At 37.8% G+C, this 20,711-nt stretch overlaps 2 protein-coding genes across 2 annotated transcripts in view; one reads left to right on the top strand and one right to left on the bottom strand.

Annotated features, from left to right (window-relative positions):
• Positions 1-3,221: 3,221 nt before the first annotated feature.
• On the top strand, positions 3,222-16,453 carry vwa11 (von Willebrand factor A domain containing 11). The gene is made up of 17 exons (XM_077570149.1): positions 3,222-3,404; positions 4,202-4,338; positions 4,430-4,574; positions 4,738-4,831; positions 5,003-5,131; positions 8,234-8,420; positions 8,554-8,723; positions 9,381-9,493; positions 9,626-9,742; positions 9,832-10,005; positions 10,611-10,743; positions 10,859-11,011; positions 12,717-12,809; positions 13,525-13,793; positions 13,941-14,074; positions 15,781-15,940; positions 16,073-16,453. Exons 1-17 carry the CDS (start codon positions 3,222-3,224, stop codon positions 16,451-16,453), a joined length of 2,772 nt encoding a protein of 923 aa, XP_077426275.1.
• Positions 15,466-20,711, bottom strand: part of LOC144055122 (uncharacterized) — a 17,054-nt gene continuing 11,808 nt past the window's right edge. The window contains exon 5 of the mRNA XM_077570833.1: positions 15,466-20,701. Within this exon, the coding sequence (XP_077426959.1) occupies positions 17,468-18,025 (558 nt within the window). The 5' untranslated portion in view covers positions 18,026-20,701 and the 3' untranslated portion in view covers positions 15,466-17,467. The remainder of the gene's footprint in view (positions 20,702-20,711) is intronic.

Here is a 20,711-nt window from a genome sequence, read left to right as displayed (position 1 = left end):
ATAATAATAATACACTTTATTTGTATGGCGCCTTTAAAAACAAGAGTTTACAAGGTGCTTTGACAACCATAAACAAAAAAAATCCAGATCAAATGCATTTGAAATGCATAATTCTCAGGTTTATGTATTTAGTATTAATAAAGTATAATTACTCTAAATTAATAATGAGAGTATTTATTTAAAATACATAAAGTATAGTTAGAATTGCATTATAATCAGGTTACCTATACACAATAAATATACTGCTATTTGAAAAACACTTATGTCCTTTTTTTTCTTCTTTATTTTTCATTTTTATGATTTTGGGAAGAAACTGAATGCAGACATCTCAAAAACGTAAAAATTAAAAAAAGTAATGATACTTTATTACAACTAATACATAAACCAGAGAATTATGCATTTCAAATAAATATTTATTATTATTATTATTAGATTAATTAATATACATCATATAAGGTTTATTTTGTAGGGTTGTGTTAAAATTATCTTTAAAAAAGAGTAAATGGGAATTTGTTATGTATGAAAATACATAAATCCTAAATTCGGCTTGAAATATTTCTGTGAGTGTGTGATGTTGTGTTCATCTATCTATCTATATTACATTAAAAAAAAATTGAAAACAGATAATAGTAAGTTGTCTTAAAGAGTTTACAGGACTGATGTTACAGGAAGTAATCGAATATTTACATTTGAAAAGGTGATACTTGTAAAGAGTAAAATCATGACAATGCACATTTCCTGTCTATAACATGACGAAGTACAACGCCACTTTCTTTTGAGATCCAGCACACGCACTGCCTTTGCAAGGATACACTGTTGCGATGTGGTTCATTTACTTATCATTGTGGTTGTATATGAGTAGCAAATAAGATTCATTCATTCATTCATTCTCCGAACATTGGTACAGATGGCAGAAGGGGGCCAACATGATGACTGCACTCTGACTTTAAATGCATTCGAGGTGAAGAGTTGTTTTACTTCAACTTGTGATCACAGAAGTAAATGTTGTCTGGCCAGAAATTTATGCAAATGACTTTAACCGCAATAGTTACGGTGCAGAATTAAATACACCAATAGTGAGTGAACAGTAATTGGATAAAAGGGGTAGATTAACTCTACTAGGAAATATATCATTAACCTCTAACATTAACAATAAAAATGTCATCATTGACTACACAATGCCGCTCGGCATCCTGGGAATTCCAGCGTCAACTTCCTCGCAGCAAACTAAAAGAAAAAACAAGAAAAAACAGAACTCACCGGATTTTTCATCAATATTCATGCAGTTTATTTTGCTGATAACATCAGACGTGACTTTGATACAAAAAAATAAATCAGTGTGCGTTGAAAATGTTTCTTCACTCAAGAATTTTTACTTTGAAGAAAAACAGACATCTGTTGCACAACTGTATATAGAGCATAGCATATAATATCCAATACCTTACAAAGCTTAAGAAGCATTAAATACAAAAGTAAATACAATGTAAATACAATATGGCACATTCTAACATATTATTGAAAAATAAAGTTAAAGTGCTTGATTAATATTCCAATTTCAAATGACCACTTTACTCATTATTTGACAGTTTTTTTTAATAAGCTTGGTCCCTGTCCCCCATTTCCAAAATCCAATCCTTACCCCTGCTCCAACCCGCTTGTACAACCCATTGTTTTATTGTTGATTGTTCATTCACTTAAACCTTAAAACATTTAGCTCCGCCTTCCCTTCATAAAGGCACATTTTATGGTGTGTTGCACTTTTGAGTCATTCAAGGCATCAGGGGTTGCAGGTCAAGGTACTGTAAGGTTTTATTTGTTCTATAACTTGTTCTATAACTTGTTTAATTTGACAATTAAACAAGTTATAGTAATAGTTAATTTTGATTATGATTAATTATAATGTATGCAGTGTAGTTATACAGTTGACCTATAATTAATTTATCTACTAATGTAGAGCAAGATTCTAATAGATTTGGATTTTGCGGTAGTTTTTTTCCCACTATTGTTTAAAAAAAATAGGTTAGTTTTAATTAGTTTTTACAGCAAGTTTGCTAGTTAGATTTGAATAGATTTAGTATGATAATTTTTTTGTCGAGTGCAAGATTAAAAAAAAAAAAGGTCTCTAAGTATTGTGTCTGACTTGTGTAGCTATAGATGTACAGCAATATCAAAATTTATACATTTAAAATGAAATCCCAAAAGCACATAAATGATATTAACAGAGGGAAACAAAAGACATTGTCAATATCATTATAGGTTTTGTTCACTTTATGAACCCAAAATGTATTTTCAGTCTTCATTTTTTTCAAGAGCATTTTTGTTTTTATTTTATTTCATTGAAGAAAATGATTTTTCAGTTCTAGTTTTGCTTATATTGTTAGTTTTTAACATATCGTTTCTGTTTCAGTTTTTATTCCCCTTATTTAATATATTTTGTGACTCACAAAATAAAGGTGCAAACTCAGTTTACAGTAGGTGTGTTAGAAAAAATCGATTCAGCAATATATCGCGATATTACAGCGCGCAATTCTCGATTCTCGATAAAAATCTTTTATTCATAATTTTTTATGGGAATATTCAACAAAACGTCTTACTTAATGTTAGGATTCACACATTAAGCATGGAAGAATGTTATATTAATGGAACATTAAGCCTTAATATTTTATTTCAGTGCTGTTCAAACATACAACAGACTGCAACCTGTTTGTTAGATGCAGTGGCTCAGTTATAAACCTGAATTTTCAGATAAATAAATACATTTTCATACAAATCTTACAGTGTACATGTACAAATTTACTGATGAATATTTTCTAAATTTGAGTAAAAAAAATCAATTTATCATTAATCAATTTATAGATTCGTATCGGGATTAATCGGTATCGAATCGAATCGTGACCAATGAATCGTGATACGAATCGAATCGCCAGGTACTAGGCAATTCACACCCCTAGTTTACAGCCTTATTTTTTCCCACTTGCCAAAGATAACTTATGTTTTCCTAATTGCATTATTTTACCATTAAATACAATCTAAATGCACGAGTATTGTACAGGTGACTTGGGTGCTTTCTGTCAAGAAAAAACAACAAAAACCCTGAACTGCAGTTATCTGGTTGGGTGTGGCACTTTTGTGTACCAAATGCGTTTCTTGACCTATGAGCTCTTTCATTTTATGGTTTACAGACCATGATTAATCTTTTTGTTTCCATTTTCAGAGAAAACATGACGTCAGGGTTGGCTTTTGCCCTTTCGGCTTTGATCCTATCTGGGCCCATTGTGGCCTTCGTCCCCATCGGGGGTGGTGTGTCCACTCATGTCAGTATCACAGGGACGGCCTTGTTGCAAAAAGTGACAGAAACATGCCGAGCCGTGGCTGAGGCTGCTGGTCATGAGTTCAAACCAACGGTAGGAAAGAAGCTCAACTCGGCACACAACACACGTAATGGAAGGAATTACAAAGTGTTAAGGAAAAAAAGCATCGCGATTGCATGATATTATAGTGAGTGAGTGAATGAGTAAACTTTTGAGTATCATTGAAGTATCTCAAGGTTGAGTGTCTTTTTTGGAAATCATAATTTGGTCACCCGAATGTACAGTAACCTATTGACAAGGTCATTCATATTATAAGAAACTTATTTGCACTCAAACTAAGCCAAATCATATTGAATGTAATCAAAGCATAATCCCACTGAGTCGAACCAAATTGAGTCGTTCCACTTTAAAATAGACCGTCCTTGAATCGTATCGCACCCATATGTCGGGAAACATATGGAATCATCTTTATTTGGAAACTTCCACACCCCTAAGTTACAATAAAACCAATTAAGAAAATAGTCATATGTTCATTTTTTTTTATTGCTAATTGAAAATGGAAAAATATGAATGTGCGGAAGAGCATTAGGGCCAGTGAAGAGGCAGGATTCTGACTTTATTGTCTGAATTCTGACTTCCCCCACAATTCATAGCTCTACGTCACAAAGTCAGATTTCTCACTTTAAATTCAGAATTCTGAGATTAAAGTGAGAATTCTCACTTTAAAGTCAGAATTCTGAGATAAAAGTGATGAAGTGAGAATTCTGAGAATAAAGTCAGAATTATCACTTTATTCTGAGATTATAGTCGAAAATCTGTACGAAAATGATACTCATGCACTGCCTGTCTTTGATTTTTCAATTCTGCAACGAATTTTGCTCTGACTACAGGGTCCTTCTCCTGGGGAGTTGGTCCAGGCCTGTCTTGGCCCAACAGCTACAGGTGAGGTGTCAGGGGTGAAGTTTTACTCTGCTCTACAAGAGATCTACACCCAAAATGGGCTTGTTGATTGGAATTTTGCCAACAGGTGAGTTTAAGTAAAAACAAGAGTTATTTTTGATCACTTTCAATATTGTCCCGCTCTGAAACTGATAAACATGAGGTCCACATGCTTTCAGTGCTCCACATCATTTCAATTCTGAGGCCTTTTTGGAGGGACGTAGTCTCATTACAAATGGTATGGCATCCATTAAGGCTAACATTCGCACTGAGAACTTCAAGGCTGCCAGAGAAACATTGGGTAGAGTCCTTCATACACTTCAGGTGAGGGAAGTGGAGTAGAAAAAAAAACAATTGATGTGTGTGTTTTACACAAGTAGATGCTTGAGAAGTTGGAGTAACAAGAGAAAAAATGTCACATATAGATTTATCAAATGGTCTCACACTGAAAATGAATGTGAGTTCATGTTTGTCAATGCTCTGACAGGACTTCTATAGCCACAGTAACTGGGTGGAGTTGGGCTACACAGAACCATATATCGCTCTCATACGCCCTGACCTTCCTTTGGAAAACCTGGCAGGTAGGTGTGTGTGCACCTGCGTTTCTGCATTTGTGTGCGTTTTAATACTACTACCATAAATACTTACAAATCTGACTTTTGTTGTATTTTTTCTTTTTTGGTTCTTATACTCCATCGTAACTCATAGGGGGACTAAAGTGTATACAATCTGTTCTTCTTCTGCCTCTGTAGATATTGATACTGCCACCTGCAGTGACTGCGCCACGGGAACGTGTCCCAACCCAATCCTTCAAAACATCCTGAATGAGAGGAAGCTAACTTCTGGCTACATGGGCATCTTATCTGCTGGCAAGCCCCAAGGTATCACCGTCCTATGTTTTCTATATTTGGTCACTTTTTTCAACCTTTTTAAACAACAATTAAGAAAGAAAGAAAGAAAGAAAGGTGAGGGAAAATGACAACAGGTCTTAATGTTATCAACATTCTTATTCCCTTCAAGGGCAAGGGAAGAGGCCCAAGAGGATTTTCCCTGATAATAAAAAGTAGATATGACGCTGGTGCCTCCAGTGACATTAAAGCTCACATGGGCAAACATGTTCATGGACGTCACTAAAACTAACTAATCATTAATCAAAAATGCATTTTTTTCTTCTGTATTGATAGCAGGGGTGGGAATCTTTGAATGTCTCACGATTCGATTCGATTCCGATTTTTGGGTCTGCGATTCGCTTCAGAATCGATTTTCGACTAAGAACGACTTTTGATTCAAAATGATTTGATTGACATTATTTTTGCTTCAATCTATAGATGTGCAAGGAACTGTAATGATCTACTCCAGTCTGACTCGCTAATGCTAATTAGCGCGCTACTCGCAGCACTTTTATCACTCAAAAGAACGGCTCCAAGCTGAAAAAAAACCCCTAACTTTTATTGGAATAACTTGATCGGAACTTTTTCCTTCTACTCTCTAATGTGGCTACAACTTAACAGTGTATTAGACCTCGTGGAACCGCACTGCCCCTCAGTGGCCAAACTGGGTACAACATGAACAGCGCTCAAATAAAGGCACACACAGATTTTTTTTTTAAATAAAAACGATTTTGGGACATTTAAAATCGATTCTGAATTGTACTAAATGAGAATCGCGATTCTTATGAGAAGCGATTTTTTGGCACACCCCTAATTGATAGCACACACTTTGGCATTGACAAGAAAGTAAGCTTCATGAAAATCAGTTAAAGGGGTTTTGTCTGTGTCTGTACCAGAAATTCAGGATTGGTCCGTGTTGTAATTCTCAACAAGCAGTTCTGTATAGGTATATTTGTATTCACATTTTCCAACCTTTCATTTGCAATTTAGCAGTAGAGCACTTTGAAATGACGGCAGATGACCTCACTTTAGTCCAGGGGTGGGATATGTTTCCCTTCTCCAACACAGCTGATATATGATCAGCTCATCAGCAAGCTCTGCATAAGCCTGATAACAATCCTGTTGATTGCAATCAGCTGTGTTGGATGGAGCAGGGAAACATCCAAAACCTGCAGGACTCCGGCCCTCGAGGGCCCAGTTTGCCCACTGCTACTTTAGTCGTTACACGCCACCAAGTGGTCAGACTGAGACGCCAGTTGAATTAAACAGTGACAAATCTGTAAATGGCAGATATTCCTAAATGTTACTTGAAGAGCTATTTTTGTCAATTTAATTCTTTGCACTTCACTGTAGCCATTCCTTAAAACAAAGTTGTACAAACACGTTTTGACTGGGAGATTTTCTGGCCACTGGATTATTTGTTTCAATTTATTTTGTTTGAAATTCATGTTCTTGTGTGCTCTATGCAAAATATGTTTTTTTTTAATGAACAAATGGAAAAAATGTAATAGAAAAATTGCCATTCATTTCATGCAATTTTACGAAAATTTCTTATACTGGCAATAGGTCTTTCTTTAAAATGATCTGTCATAGTTTTTGTGTGTGTGTGTGTGTGGGGGGGGGGGGTCATGTATCAAAAGAACTAATGGTATCGGCACTTGGTATCAGTATCAGTGAGTACTGAAGAGTTGAGTAGGTATCCAATTATCCAATCCTAATTATAATTCATCACTGTATCATACATCACTGTCAACTGTCAATAATATTATACTGCCCACTTATCTGTACATTTAAAAGTCCTGACTAGGAACACCTAATAGGAGTAGGTGGTTGCTAGAATTTTGAATGTGTAAATACAGTATGTAATTTTAATGACTGCTTATAAATTTGTATTGCCTAATTATAACGATATAAATCATAACTATACTGTATACATTTAGCATTTTATTGAAACAAAGCAGACATGCAAGCCAAATGTGCAATCCACCATGTGTATGTGTACATACATTTGTTGAAAAACAAAACAAACAAACCAAGAAAAAAACATAACCCAATATTTATTGATTCAGATTTGGTCTCAGCAATTGCACTTTTAATTGTCCTCTGGTAAAACCATTGTTATTTTGTTGATTGCATGGAAAAATGGCAGCAAGTTTCTCCAAGCGACTTTATTTAGCAACTTTTCTGATACTGCCCTCTAGTGATTATTTTCCCAAAAATGGACTAGCAATGAATTAAAGGTGTATTCCAGGATCTTTTGTCACTGCGTCTTCCAGGTTGATCGATCGAACAATCGATCATATCAACCAATCTGCCGTAACGACGTCGTGCATGCTCGTTTCTAGCTGCGCGTTCGCGCTTTGAGTTTTTATAGCATGCAGTCGCTGAGCTTCGGATTCAGCCGTTCATCGTTGTGGCTCCACTGATCTCACCGCATACTTTGAAAAAGAGAATATCCGTCTATAAAGTGAGGCCAGCTGCAGAGACTGATCAAGATGAAGATGAGCCCTCACGTTCCTGACATTTGATAGGCGTTTCCCCCTAACGAGCAGGAGAGCTTGTAGGATGGTCTTTGGCATGCGCAGTTTTCACAAAGTGACAAACGGACGTTTTCAAGAAGATCCTGGAATACACCTTTAAATGACATGCTTAAAAATGCGTAAATGCTGGCTTAATGAATTTTAATTAATAATATGAATACTAAATTATACTATATGTACTGTGTACTGCAATATACATATTTGTTTTTCACCAGTACTACATACCATAAAATTTCCCTAAAAAAAACATCCATCCATCCATCACTTATTCCTCACAAGGGTGGCGAGGGTGCTGACATAATTATAAAGAACAATATCTCAATATAACATTTTTCCTCAAATTTGCATAAAATGAATGGCAATTTTCTATTCTTCTAATTTCTACTTCTTGATCTGTACTCGCCCATCCCTACTTAACACTGAAATCATGATCGATGTTTTTCCAAATTTGATTAATCGCAGTCAAGAAACAAAAAGCAGTCCATGACATATGACAACAAGCAGTTTGCATCATAGTGCAGTTCAACACGTTTCTTGTCCTTTACCTGGCCAGGTAAATGTAGCCATGGAGGTGAAGCTGATCTCTCCAGCACAGCACTTCCTCGAGGAGGAATCAGCAAAGATCAGAGTCGCTCCGACAACGAGGCCTTCCACAATGCTGCTGTAAATGCAGCCACGGCCGCCAGCCTTCAGCTGCTGGAGGACATCCGCTTGACTGTGGGGAACAATGACTTCCTAAGGTGAAAGGGTCACAACAAAACAACAAATACGGCTTCTTCTTTGTGGCGCTGCCACTCAAGATATGTTGCGTTTTTGGGTGTCAAATGTGACAAGTTTAACTATTTATTTTCAAGTTCTATTTCTTTATCACAGATTGATGGGGATCAGCCGTTCTTCTGTGGTGTGTTTTGTCATTGATAATACTCGTAGTATGTCAGATGACATTGAGGAAGCCAGAAAAGCTGTGTACAAAATCATTGACACCAAAAAAGGAACACAAGACGAGCCATCAGAGTACATTTTGGTCACCTTCAATGACCCACGTAAGAGGGCCGCCTCATTGTTTAAAGCAGTGGCTCTTAACTTTGTTGAATTACTGAAGCCCACCAGTTTACAATGTGCATTCACCAAACCCTTCTTTCCTGAAAAATAATATCCAGTACAGGCTAAAAGTTTGGACACATTCATTCAAATACAATTTCTTTATTTTCATGACTATGTATTCTGTAGATTCTCACTGAATGCAATCAAAACTATGACAACTAACGAACACATGTGGAGTTATGTACTTATGGAAACCGCAGAGGCCCCAGAATTGAACCCTGTGGAACACCATACGTTCCATTATTGCACATATTTGTCCGACCACTTTCTTTTTTTTGCTCGACTTAGTATGAAAGGATTACAATAATCACATCATCACAATAGTCAAAAATCGACTTCTGAACGCACCAAATTCCCTGCAGCACAGATCGGCCTTGACCTCCACCGAACCCCTGAGACTGACTCACCGAACCCTTGGGGTTCGATGGGACCCAGGTTAAGAAGCACTGGTTTAAAGGCAATACTTACCTTGTCTGACTGAATTATTTGCAATCCATGTGTAATAATAAGTGTGTCAGCATAAGTGCATTTTATAAATTGGGCTTACATGACAATGACAAGTTGCTATCAATTATACATTCTTGTGCTTTTTGTAGATTTTGGACCTTTATTCAGGACAACAGACCCTGATAAAATGAAAGCAAAAATTTCAAAGATAAAAGCGAGTGGTGGTGGTGACGTCCCAGAGATGTGCTTGTCAGGACTTCAGGTACTACAAGTGGAATTACATGTTTAAAGGATGAGTTGCAATTGCAAGTTAAACTAGCACTTACATTCTGCAGACTAAGATGACTCAGCATAAGTGAACCGGTGCCTTGTTTGTTTGTTTTTATCTCACCAGTTGGCTCTCACAGGTTCTCCTGCCTCCTCTCACATCTATGTTTTCACAGACGCTACAGCGAAAGACATCCACTTGAAGAACACCATTTTGGCCCTCATCAGAAGCACCAAGTCAACGGTGAATGCTGACATTCAGTTGTACCTCATGAACATTTTCTCTTCTAAGAGGTCAAGCTAATTTTACCGGACTATACGTGATCTTGGCAGGTGTCATTCTACCTCACCGCGGGCCGTAGAAGACGCCGTCGTTCTGTTCGGGCTGCTTCCTTTAATGACTACAAGGACCTGGCTCTGGCTTCAGGAGGCCAGGCCATACATGTGTCCAAGAGTCAGTTGGCTCAAGCCACAGACGTCATCCTTGATACGTCCACTTCAGCTTTGGTAAGACTATATTACCATAAACTCAAGAGAATTACTTTCCATCATCCGAGGCATCCGATATTTCTTATCTGATTGTTTTAGAAAATCAGTGAAATCTGTAAATTTACTCCCAGCCATTTTACTGAAGCAACCCCCTTCGCTCCCGGCTGTTTTTCTTGATTTTTGACTGATTTTGCAAGGCCCACAGAATATTGCTATAAAAACATAGAACATACCATAAAGAAGATTAGACTATCTTCTTTCCATCAGGAAAAAAAGTATATTTGTATCGGTTTCCGTTTAGCAGAAATTAGCATTAGAATATAGCTAAGTTTCATCATTATTCACAAACCTGTTGAAAACCCTGGGAAAAGGAGTGTATTGCAACATGGCCCTTACTGATCTCTTATACTCTGCTGCCACCTGCTTGCCATTTTCTGTAATAACTACCATTGCTTTAAGCGACCTCTTCAGGTCAGAAGCTGCATCAAAGCCTTCTGTATGCTCTAGCATAAAAAAACGTTTTGGGGAAAGAACGACAAAGTATTAAAAAATATATTTATACGTTTTGAGGTTTGAATGAGTTAAAATTACAAATATTCCACTTTTTGTGCTGCCTACCTCAGGTGACAGTTTTTCAGAGCGTGAGGGATCCTGGGAAGCCAGAGACCTTCCCTTTTATGCTGGATGAATCCCTAAAAAATATCACCGTCTACATCACAGGAGAGTCCATAGCTTTTACACTGACCAACCCTGCAGGTATCAAGTCCAGTGCCAAAAGAATTTCTGCAGACATTTTTGTCTTTCATATCCTTTTTGTTTTGTTTTGAGGAAATTACATTATCTCACAACCTGCATTCTTTTCGTACTCCAGGTGTGAGCCAAAGTAATATTGAGACCGTTGGTGCGCTGGCATTGATAGAGACCGTGGGCAACCTGAGGAGAATTCGTCTTCATTCAGACCATCAGCAAGGCTCCTGGAAAATCAACATTAACTCTAAACAACCATACACAATTAAAGTCACAGGTCAGTGATATACTTGTCAACGTTTTATACAGTATTTATACCAGTGGTGTCAAACATATGGCCCGTGTGTCATAATCAGCTTGCCAGGGGGTCCAATCTGGCCCGTGAGGACAGAGCACAAATACAATTAACTGTTGTTGCTAATTTTGTCCACTGGAGGGTGCACTAACAACCACTTAAATTATATATTATATTGACATTTTGCAGCTAGTCAGGATTTGATGCTAAGATCTTGCATAATAAAATGGAACATTTACGGAATGTACTACTAATTATTTGCATCCCCTAAGTTAATATATATATATATATATATATATATATATATATATATATATATATATATATATATATATATATATATATATATATATATATACACAGCAATTTGGACTTTCTAATTGTTTCAACCTGATTTTGTTGTTCAATCTGAAGCATTACATTTTATATGAAATAAGAGGTGTAGGTTTATCAATTCAATGCATTGTTCTTTTTTTTTTTTTTTTTTTTTAGCAATTGTGTAGTCAAAACTTACTTTTGGAATTGGAAAATTATTATTTATTGATTACAAATATATCAGTGCATCTTTCTTTTCACTATAAAACGCTCTTTCATTAGATTGCATTAGTTGCTAGTTGCACTGGTCAGTCACCTAAAGAGGACCAAAACTGTCCTAATAAAAAAAAGAAGAAGACTAAATAATAAATAAATGAATAAAAGTGAAAATAAAAACGGAGATAAAGATTCAAAAATTAAATACAAAAAATAAATAGAAATAAAAACAACAATACTCTCTATATATAAATAATATTCAATATTTTGACCTGTTATGTATAGCTTATGAAGTGGACACAGTGGACACAAATTTGGGTGAAATGAAGTCAAATGCTGCGATTGGCTGGCAACCAGTTCAGGGTGTTCCCCGCCTACTGCCCAAAGCCAGCTGGGATAGGCTCCGGCGCCCCCCGCGACCCTTGTGAGGAAAAGTGGTTAAGAAAATGGATGGATGGATGAATTCAAATGAGTTTGACACTTCTGTATTACCAACACACACACATACACTTTCCAGTACAGACAGTGAGTGGTGTGGTGTGGTGTGTTTATATTTATTGAAAGTGCTTTTTTTGTTTTGTTTTTATCAGAAGCTGAACCATTTTTATTTATATTTTGTATTCAAGATATTTTATCGTAATACGTTTCAATGTGTACATGTTCAATATCCTTGAGAATTGAAAGATAATTGCACTTTTATTTTTGCTCTAATATCACTGTAAGTAGGATTAATTAATAAAAACATAAAACTATCATTTAGTGATATTTTCTGAAGAAAAAATATTGTCCGTACAAATTATCGTGACATTGCCTACCTACATTATTGGATTGAAAAAGAAAATCAATGCACAGACCAGAGAACACTAATGGAAAATAATTAAGTGTAATCATTACTTCTTGTTGTTTTGTTTTTTTTACTCTTAACAAGCCAGGGAGGGGACAGCGCTGCCTCCCCCGAGTGCACATCCCTGCTTTTGCCCAATCCCAAATGCTATTCCTGTAGTTCGAGGAGAATACCCTTCATTGCATTCCTTTGGTTTTGAGTTTTTACAGCATATTCAACTATTAGTTTATTAAAAAGGACAAATACTTTTCTATTTTAAGAGAAACTTATTTTGTGTGTATGGGAACTTATAGTGGGTGTGTTGTGTTTCAGGCCAAAGTACCATTTCCTTTATCTATGACTTTGTGGAGAGCTTCAAGGGACCTCACCCAGGTTATGCAGTGCTCAGTGGCCTTCCACAAGCTGGTACATATATGCAGCCAATCATAATTATAAAGGCACATGAACATTAATCATATGTAACAAACAACCATGTAGACATTCAAGATTTTTTTTTAACTCATTCACTGCCAAACAGCTATAGTAATTATAATTCATTTGAACAATTTCTATTAGTTTAACATTTTACCCCCCACTTTTGTCAAGTAGTGTATGAAAACCTAGATTTTTTTAATTGTACATTTAGAACAGATATAACATTTGTGATTAATCGTGAGTTAACTACTGAAGTCATGCGATTACAAATTTTAATCACCTGATGCCCCTAATTTTTTTTCTTTTTTCTTTTGTTTTTTAAAATCGCGTTAGGCGATTAAAATTTTTAATATTAATGAATCACTTGACATCAATAGCTAACTCTTGATTATTCACAAATGTTATATCTGTTCTAAATGTACAATATTTTTTTTCTAGGTTTTCATACTCTTGTTAACAAAAATGAAAAAAAAAAGTTAAACTGATAGAAATAGTTCAAATGAATTTTTGGCGTTTATAGCCGTCAATAGCAGTGAATAAGTTAATGTGTGATATTTTTTTTAAAAACTGGAAAAAAAATCATGGTACATATTACAATTTAAATGAATAATATCACAAAATGTAACCTTTCAGTGTACCTTATTATCTAAATGTATGTTTAAAAAATTTAAAATCGAAAATCCTTTTTTGTTTCCTTTCCTACCAGGCCAGCCAGCTACTTTGATCCTCTCTACATTGGGGAGAAAAGGTCCATCCTCCATCAGTGTAGAAAATGTTGGCCTGTTAGTGTCTGACACTGGAGCTGAAAGTAATGGTATGACAACTGAGATGGGCAATGGAGACATCTTGGTGACAGTTGATGCAGTCCCTGCAGGGGAGTTTGTGGTCACCCTGAAAGGAACTGACAAGGTGTCAAGCGGTGCATTTCAGAGGCAGTCTACCACTCAGTTGTCTGTCTCCAAAGTGAACATCCAGGTGAACTTCTGCATTTGCAAATCATTGCATTCTTTTTTTTAAATATAGATTTTACACAACATTCCAATTTCATTGGTATTGGAGTTTGTATTACACATTATGCAAATTCTCCTCAGCATTAACAACGTGTTGATTCCTGAATTTTAGGCCACGGTGGACAGAAGTGCAGAGCCGGGGGTCAAATTCAACCTTCCGTTCAGTGTTATGACTCAGGGCCCAGGTGGTACATTTACCATCAGTGGAAGAAATGACAGAGACTTCGTAATGTCATATCCAAAGAGGTGAGCTTGTGGATGAAGATGAATGTATTTAATGTTGTTGTCAGGCTTCTGTATCAATATTCGCATAACACAAATCCTGAGTAATTCATTGCTGATGCTTTCATGTAGACTAGGGACTTGAAATGGATTTCATCCAAACCTTTCCACATGACCAGTGTTTGTTATAATGAGTGAAAGGTAAAAAGAGGAGCTCCATTACAATTACATTTGTATACAAATGTTAACACCAGTAGGGGTGGAAGGGAATCGGTTGGTGTTTGTGATTTTCGTTGTTAATTCTCTTTTCTTTTTTTTTCCTGTGAAGCACCTCATGAAGCTTTTTAAGTGTGAAAGGTGCTATAGAAATAAAGATTTGATTGATGGATTGTCATTAAGCCAGTAAGTCCAAATCCTGGAAACAAAGTTTTGGGGGATTCCCTGATGAATATTGAACATTTTTAACTTGGTCTTACTGCTCGAAAAATATGTATAGGCTACAGTGCTTTGATATGCATCCGACCTCAAATGAGGACGCTATGAGCCAAATTAAGAAAAGGCCAACGACGTTTTGTGATAAGTCAAATTTGCATAAACAGTTATTAACATTGTCCAATTTGAGAAATATGAAAGTTTAATTGAATGATTTCCTGTATTAACATTTCAAATCATCAACAATCTTGTACGGCGCACAGTTTCATTTCATTTAGTTTTTATTTGTTTCAGGCAATAATAAAAGCAGCAAAGTCGTTGTCATATTCCAACAAAAAGCAAAATGGTAACAAATACCAATATTGCTTGAAAGGGAGTGGAAAGAAGAAAACGCTTTGAATTCCACCCCCATCACCCACCTAAATGACAATATTAGCTACTCTGCTACTACAACCCTAAGACTTAATGATAAGCAAGTACCCCGAGATGAATGAATATTTAATAAACGAACAAATACAAAGGATTTAGCATGGAGGCATAATGGTAAGAAACGAAAAAGCAAATAAGAGGCAAATTGGTGGAAATGGCATTTTATGCAAAAAGCTGAAACCTTGAGTTTGACGTAAAAATGGTATGGCAAACCCACCACTGAAAAAAATATATATGGAGATTTCACCTTTCCAACGAAACCCATTTTATCCTGCTACCTTTGCCTGTTATTGAGGTTTTGTAAAGTGACATATTGAGATGAAACACGTACCCGTATACAGTAGTTAGAGTATTCTAGACCAGGAAGGGGCAATTTGCTGAAATGAAATTTAAACAAGCTCTCAATGATTCTTGCAAAGAAAAGAAGAATAAGTGATTTTTGTTACGCAGAGTACTCAGTGTGTGCGTTTCTTAATCAACTGTAAATGTTATCCAGAATATGTTTTTCGGCTGTGCCACGGTGAAAAACGACAGAGAAAATAATGGTTGCGATTCGTTGTTTTATTCAAGTCTCGTGAACAACAGCTCAAACTCCACTCAACTCGCTCTACTGCGTTCTCAGAATGAACAGTGCTTTATATGGACACTTTGCGCCCTCTTGAGGCAAATTGCTGTTACAACAACCATTATATTTCTGTCAACACCACAGTAACAACCGCATTCAAATTTGAAGGTTCCACGGCATTGCTATAGTTACATTAAAAATATGAAAATATTCTCACATTTTGAACAAAACCCCTATACAAATTGAACAAAAGCTCATTTATTATTATTTATTTTAAGTGAGATTTTCTGTCTTCTCGTTACAGTCTTAGCCTGACAACTGGAACATACAGCAATGGAACTCTGACCATTACACCGCCTTCTAACACACCATCAGGAACTGATGTCACTTTGACTTTGGAAGCCAGATCATCCAATGGCGTTGACTCCAATTATGCAGTTCTGAGATTGTCTGTTGTTACTAAGGTAACAGTTTATTCATTACACACAAAGGCTTTCATTACTTGCTGAGTAATTATATACCTTTAAAATATATATTGCATTGAATAAACATTAAGTACAAAACAGTAAACTTTACATTTCCCCATTTGTCCTCAGATTACAGACTTTGTCCAGCCTGTGTGTGATGTGGTCAGCGTATTTGCAGATGACTGTCCTCATGACATGTCTCAGTGTACGTTCTTCGACTGGAAGCTGTCTGCCAACCTTACTGATGGAAATGGAACGGGAATAGAGAGCATTGCCCTCCGCCAGGGGGATGGGACTCTATCATACACCTCTCTGAGTGAACCTAGTATTCAGGCGAGCTACAACGCCCCCTGCTGTTCACAAATTGTTGAGTTTGTAGCTATTGACCAAGTTGGCAATGTTGGCAAGTGTTACCACTCCATTGTCCGATCTACTGGTCATGCTGCGTTAATTCCGTCACTGCCTTTTTGGTTGTGCCTTCTGATGTCTGTCTTCTTGTTTGGACCATAAAAAACCTGATCTGGTTTCTCCAACTGTCCTCGATCTCTTGAATGAAATGCAGAAGCCTGGTTATGTCGATGCGTTTTAGAATTGAGGATGTAATAGACAGCCAGGGATTTGCAGTAAAGTACTTAAAAATAGGAAAGTGATTTTTTCTTTTGGTCTCATCACTTTTGGTCAAAACCGATTTGGATGTATACCCTCAAATAAAGCTGGAAATTTGCACTTACATCGTTTCGTTTTAAATCCACTGTTGTGGAATTCATTAATAATTATTTAATTAATTTACAGAAATAGCTTCACGAGCCGGTCGTGAAATCAAGAATATAATATTTCATCCATGGTGGTCCATATGAAATATGGTTCAATGTCTCCTTTTAACTCACTCCACTAGTTGTGCAAAACTAGTGGAGTGAGTTAAAAGGAGCGACCAGCGGGGCCTCTCCCTATCCGGCGGGGGCAGGAGGCGCACGCGCCCAGAGCAGGCAGATATATGTATATGTATATATGTATATGTATATGTATATATATATATGTATATATGTATATGTATATATATATATGTATATATACATATATATATATACATATACATATATATACACATATACATATATACACATATACATATACATATATACACATATATATATATACATATATATATACACATATATATATATATACATATATATACACATATATATATATATACATATGAAATTCTGCCTTTTTGTACAAATACAGGCTCCAAAAGATGGTCTACGGTGAGACCAGTTTCAAACGGACGGATTTTGGTGGGCATGGCCCAGGCTCGCCTGATTCCAAGTGCTTCTGTTTACAAAATGAGTTGGGCATGGCCAAAGCTTTCATATGCCACCTGCTTCGGTCTACACACTGTCTTTCATGTCTGCACCTGAAGAAATATTGATAGGCTAGATGCTTTTTTGCGCTTCAGTTTCAATAGATGATCACCAAATTACATTTTTATGTACAAAATTCCATTACAACAGGCATAATTAATTACATTATTTTCTGTCTCGCCCGCCTCAGCAAACTCGGTTGCCGCTTCCCACACTGCTGTCTTTCCACGGAGCCTGCCAGCTCGCAGAAGCACCTCGGCAGCGAGGCTGGCCCCGGTTGCGGGGTGGTGGACTTTCGCGAGAGAAAGAGCAGAGGTCCCCGCTCGGCCGGCGATGAGACCAGGCGGTCCCACCTCTCTCTCTCGCGCAAATGTGTCCTGACGGCGGCCGGTGGTGTGGGGGCGCGGCTTCCGCGAGCCGGGGGCGCCGTGCCCCCCCTCAATGCCAAACGGCTTCCACAAGCCGGTGCCACGGGGGCACGGCTTCCATGAGTCGCCAGCGCAGGGCCTGCCTCGATGCCAAACTGCCTCTGCGAGCCGGCAGCGCGGGGGCGGCCTCCGTGAGCCGCCGGCGCAGTGCCCGCCTCAATGCCGAACGGCTTTTGCGAGCCGGTAGGCTCGGCCCGCCTCGATCTTCCTCGAACCGGCGGCACAGCACCTGCATTGATCCCGAACGCTGCCGAGTGGCTTCCACGAGCCAGCGAGCAGAAACCAGCCATTCCCTGCTCGTGAAGTTCCACTGCCGCCCGTAGTGCTGACCAGCTTCCGCGAGTATTATAATGAAGGTGGGGGCAAGGAGTTCAAAATTGTGAGGGTGGAGTTTCCTGCTGAGCTAGTGACATATAAAACTAAAAAAGGTGGGGTTAGTGACGTATAAAACCAATCTGCTGAAACAGCATGTTTGAGCTGTGTTGACACAAACTGCCATAGACATGGGAAACATGGGTCGTTTTCCTCACAACTCTGGGGACTTAGTGAGGGTGGGGGAATGAAAAACCTCAAATTGCAATTTTCATTTCAGGTCCCCTTTAATTAGGTAAACAAAGAGCATGCCTGAGATAAATTTTTATGCAACATTTTACAATCAAGAGGCACTTAAATGCCTACAAAGAACTACAAGGAAAACATGGTTCCATATTTTACAGATACTGTAAATAAAAACAAAGAATACAAGGTCAAGCATGTTGCAAAAATAATGTTTTTTAGTTTTTTAAAGCCAACTTATAGGCTCCTTCTCATTTTACTTTATGTACATTTTTAACATGCTTTTTCAGGTGCCCGGACTGTGTGAAGTGTTTGGGGCAATGTGGGCAAGAATGTGGTTTCTCTCCTGTATGAATGTACTTGTGTCTTTTCAAGTTGTTGTAGTCTAAAAATCCTTTCCCACAAAATGGACACCAGTGTCTTTTCTCCCCGTTGTGCCACCTCAGATGCACATTTAGCTCAACTTTCCTTACAAACTTTTTTTCACATAGATGGCAGTGGAATGGTTTCTCCCCTGTATGGATTCGTATGTGGTCCTCCACATCTCGCTTTGTGAAGAATGCCTTGTTGCAGATCTGGCAGACAAATGGCTTGATTTTGCCATGGACCATCTGGATATGCTTGGTGAGTCCAAAACCATAGACGAAACCCTTCCCGCACTGCTGGCAGATATGGATCCTACTATCGCGATGCACTCTGCCATGTCGTTTAAGACCCTTGGAGTCAGGAAAGCTCTTTCCGCAGAGTGTACAAGAGTACGGTCTGTAACCGGTGTGGAGGCTGATGTGGCTCTCAAGAGCAGCACTGCTACTAAGAACACGACCACAATCCCCACATTGGTTCTTGAGCAGCTGCTCACCAATTACCGGCAGTGGTGATACAATAGCTGGGGCTCTGACAAGTGTCAGTTGGTGAGAAAAACTTGGGAGAGAGACTGCAGATTGACTTTGAGATCTTGGGCTGCTTGTCACTCTCTGAAAAAGTGATGACCTCGTATCTCTGAATGAGGTTGCTTCTCCAGATCGTACTTTAGGAGTCCACACAAATTGAGAAGTACATTCGTTTTCTGTTTCATCACTGGTATCATGCTTTATTACTTGATTTGTTTTCTTTAATTTAGTTTGCTTTATTTTGTCTATAGTTTTAGCCTTTGCCGCTTTGGATAATGTTTGATTTAATCTCAAATTCTTACTCTCTCCAGTACTACTTGAACTTGCACTATTCTTAGCCAATTTGGACAACCGAGCACTTGCGGGAACAGTTTTCTCCAATAATGAAGTGGATTTTCTTTTCATCTGTCTTGAGGTATGCTCTTCTTTTGAAAGGGTGTGACTTCTGAGACATTCACGGTAAGGCGTTTCAGAGCCAGGAGCATTTGCAAGTAAACTGGATTCATTTGGGCTGACGGGGGATAATTGGGAACTTTTTGGAGAAGTCTTTTCATGGGCAAACCATTCTTGAGAACAATTTAATTGGGTATTTTTAACACTAGTATCTTTCTTGGCAGAGACAAACCTCTTGCGACTGTCAGGTGGGAATTTAATCTTTAGAGGGGTGGTGGTAGCTTTTGTTGTACGTGACCTTAGACACACAGTAGTGGCTTTTAACTTCTTTGGGCTATCCTCTCGTTTATTTGTGCTACGCTTTCCTGTGATCACAGCAGAGTGTGTTGATTGTGTAACACAAAGTTTAGCTTTAGTTGAAACTGAGCCAGGGCTCTGATAACAATCTGCCGATTTTTCTGAGACAGCATCATTGGTACATGGAGTGACCGTATAACCACTCAACAGTGATAATTTCACTTTTGTCATGTCAGTTGTATCTGTAGTAGTAGTAGAAGATCCAGATGCTTTACTTTCAAAATCTTCAGCTAAGGGGTTTTTAGATCCCAACGCATCGCCCATTTTTAGATTGTCAGACTGTAATGAATGTTCTGTTGAGTCTGCATGGGTGACGGTCATTTCAGTGTGCGGCTCTGGTGTGATAATTAAAGCACTGACTGTAGAGTTTTTTAAAATTGGGTTTGGGGGGCGAGCAGAAACAGGCTCAAATGTAGCCATACTTTCAGTTGAACTGATATCAGCACTCTGTTGCTTCCAGAGATTTACTTGGGTAAACTCAGATTCTTTTAGTTGCCCTGTGGGACACAAGGGACTGGCAATATTTGTACAAATAGGTACTGGCTCATTGGTGGTCTCTGGTTCAGTAGTACAAATATTCTTTAATCTGGCTTCGTTATCCTGTTTGCCTGTTGGTGGTTCCAGAGTTGTTTTTGTTCTTTTAGCTTGAAAGTGCATTTCCAGGTCGCATTGGAGATGGGTAACAATGGATTCTTTCTGTGACTTTTTGTTGCCATTGGTACTGGTCCCTTCACACACACTTTGGGCATCTGTAGATTCATTTGTGAATACCTACAACATA

This window comes from Vanacampus margaritifer, chromosome 7 (genome assembly GCF_051991255.1).
Source record: "Vanacampus margaritifer isolate UIUO_Vmar chromosome 7, RoL_Vmar_1.0, whole genome shotgun sequence".
In the NCBI taxonomy this organism is placed as follows: Eukaryota; Metazoa; Chordata; class Actinopteri; order Syngnathiformes; family Syngnathidae; genus Vanacampus; species Vanacampus margaritifer.
This window is presented reverse-complemented; position numbering and strand designations above follow the sequence as displayed.

Excerpts from the sequence above, each read along its gene's own strand:
- vwa11 (XM_077570149.1), top strand. The coding sequence starts at position 3,222 with ATGACGTCAGGGTTGGCTTTTGCCCTTTCGGCTTTGATCCTATCTGGG. Across the intron at positions 4,832-5,002 it reads TCCTTTGGAAAACCTGGCAG|ATATTGATACTGCCACCTGC; the intron begins GTAGGTGTGTGT and ends CTGCCTCTGTAG. Across the intron at positions 13,794-13,940 it reads TCTCCAAAGTGAACATCCAG|GCCACGGTGGACAGAAGTGC; the intron begins GTGAACTTCTGC and ends CCTGAATTTTAG.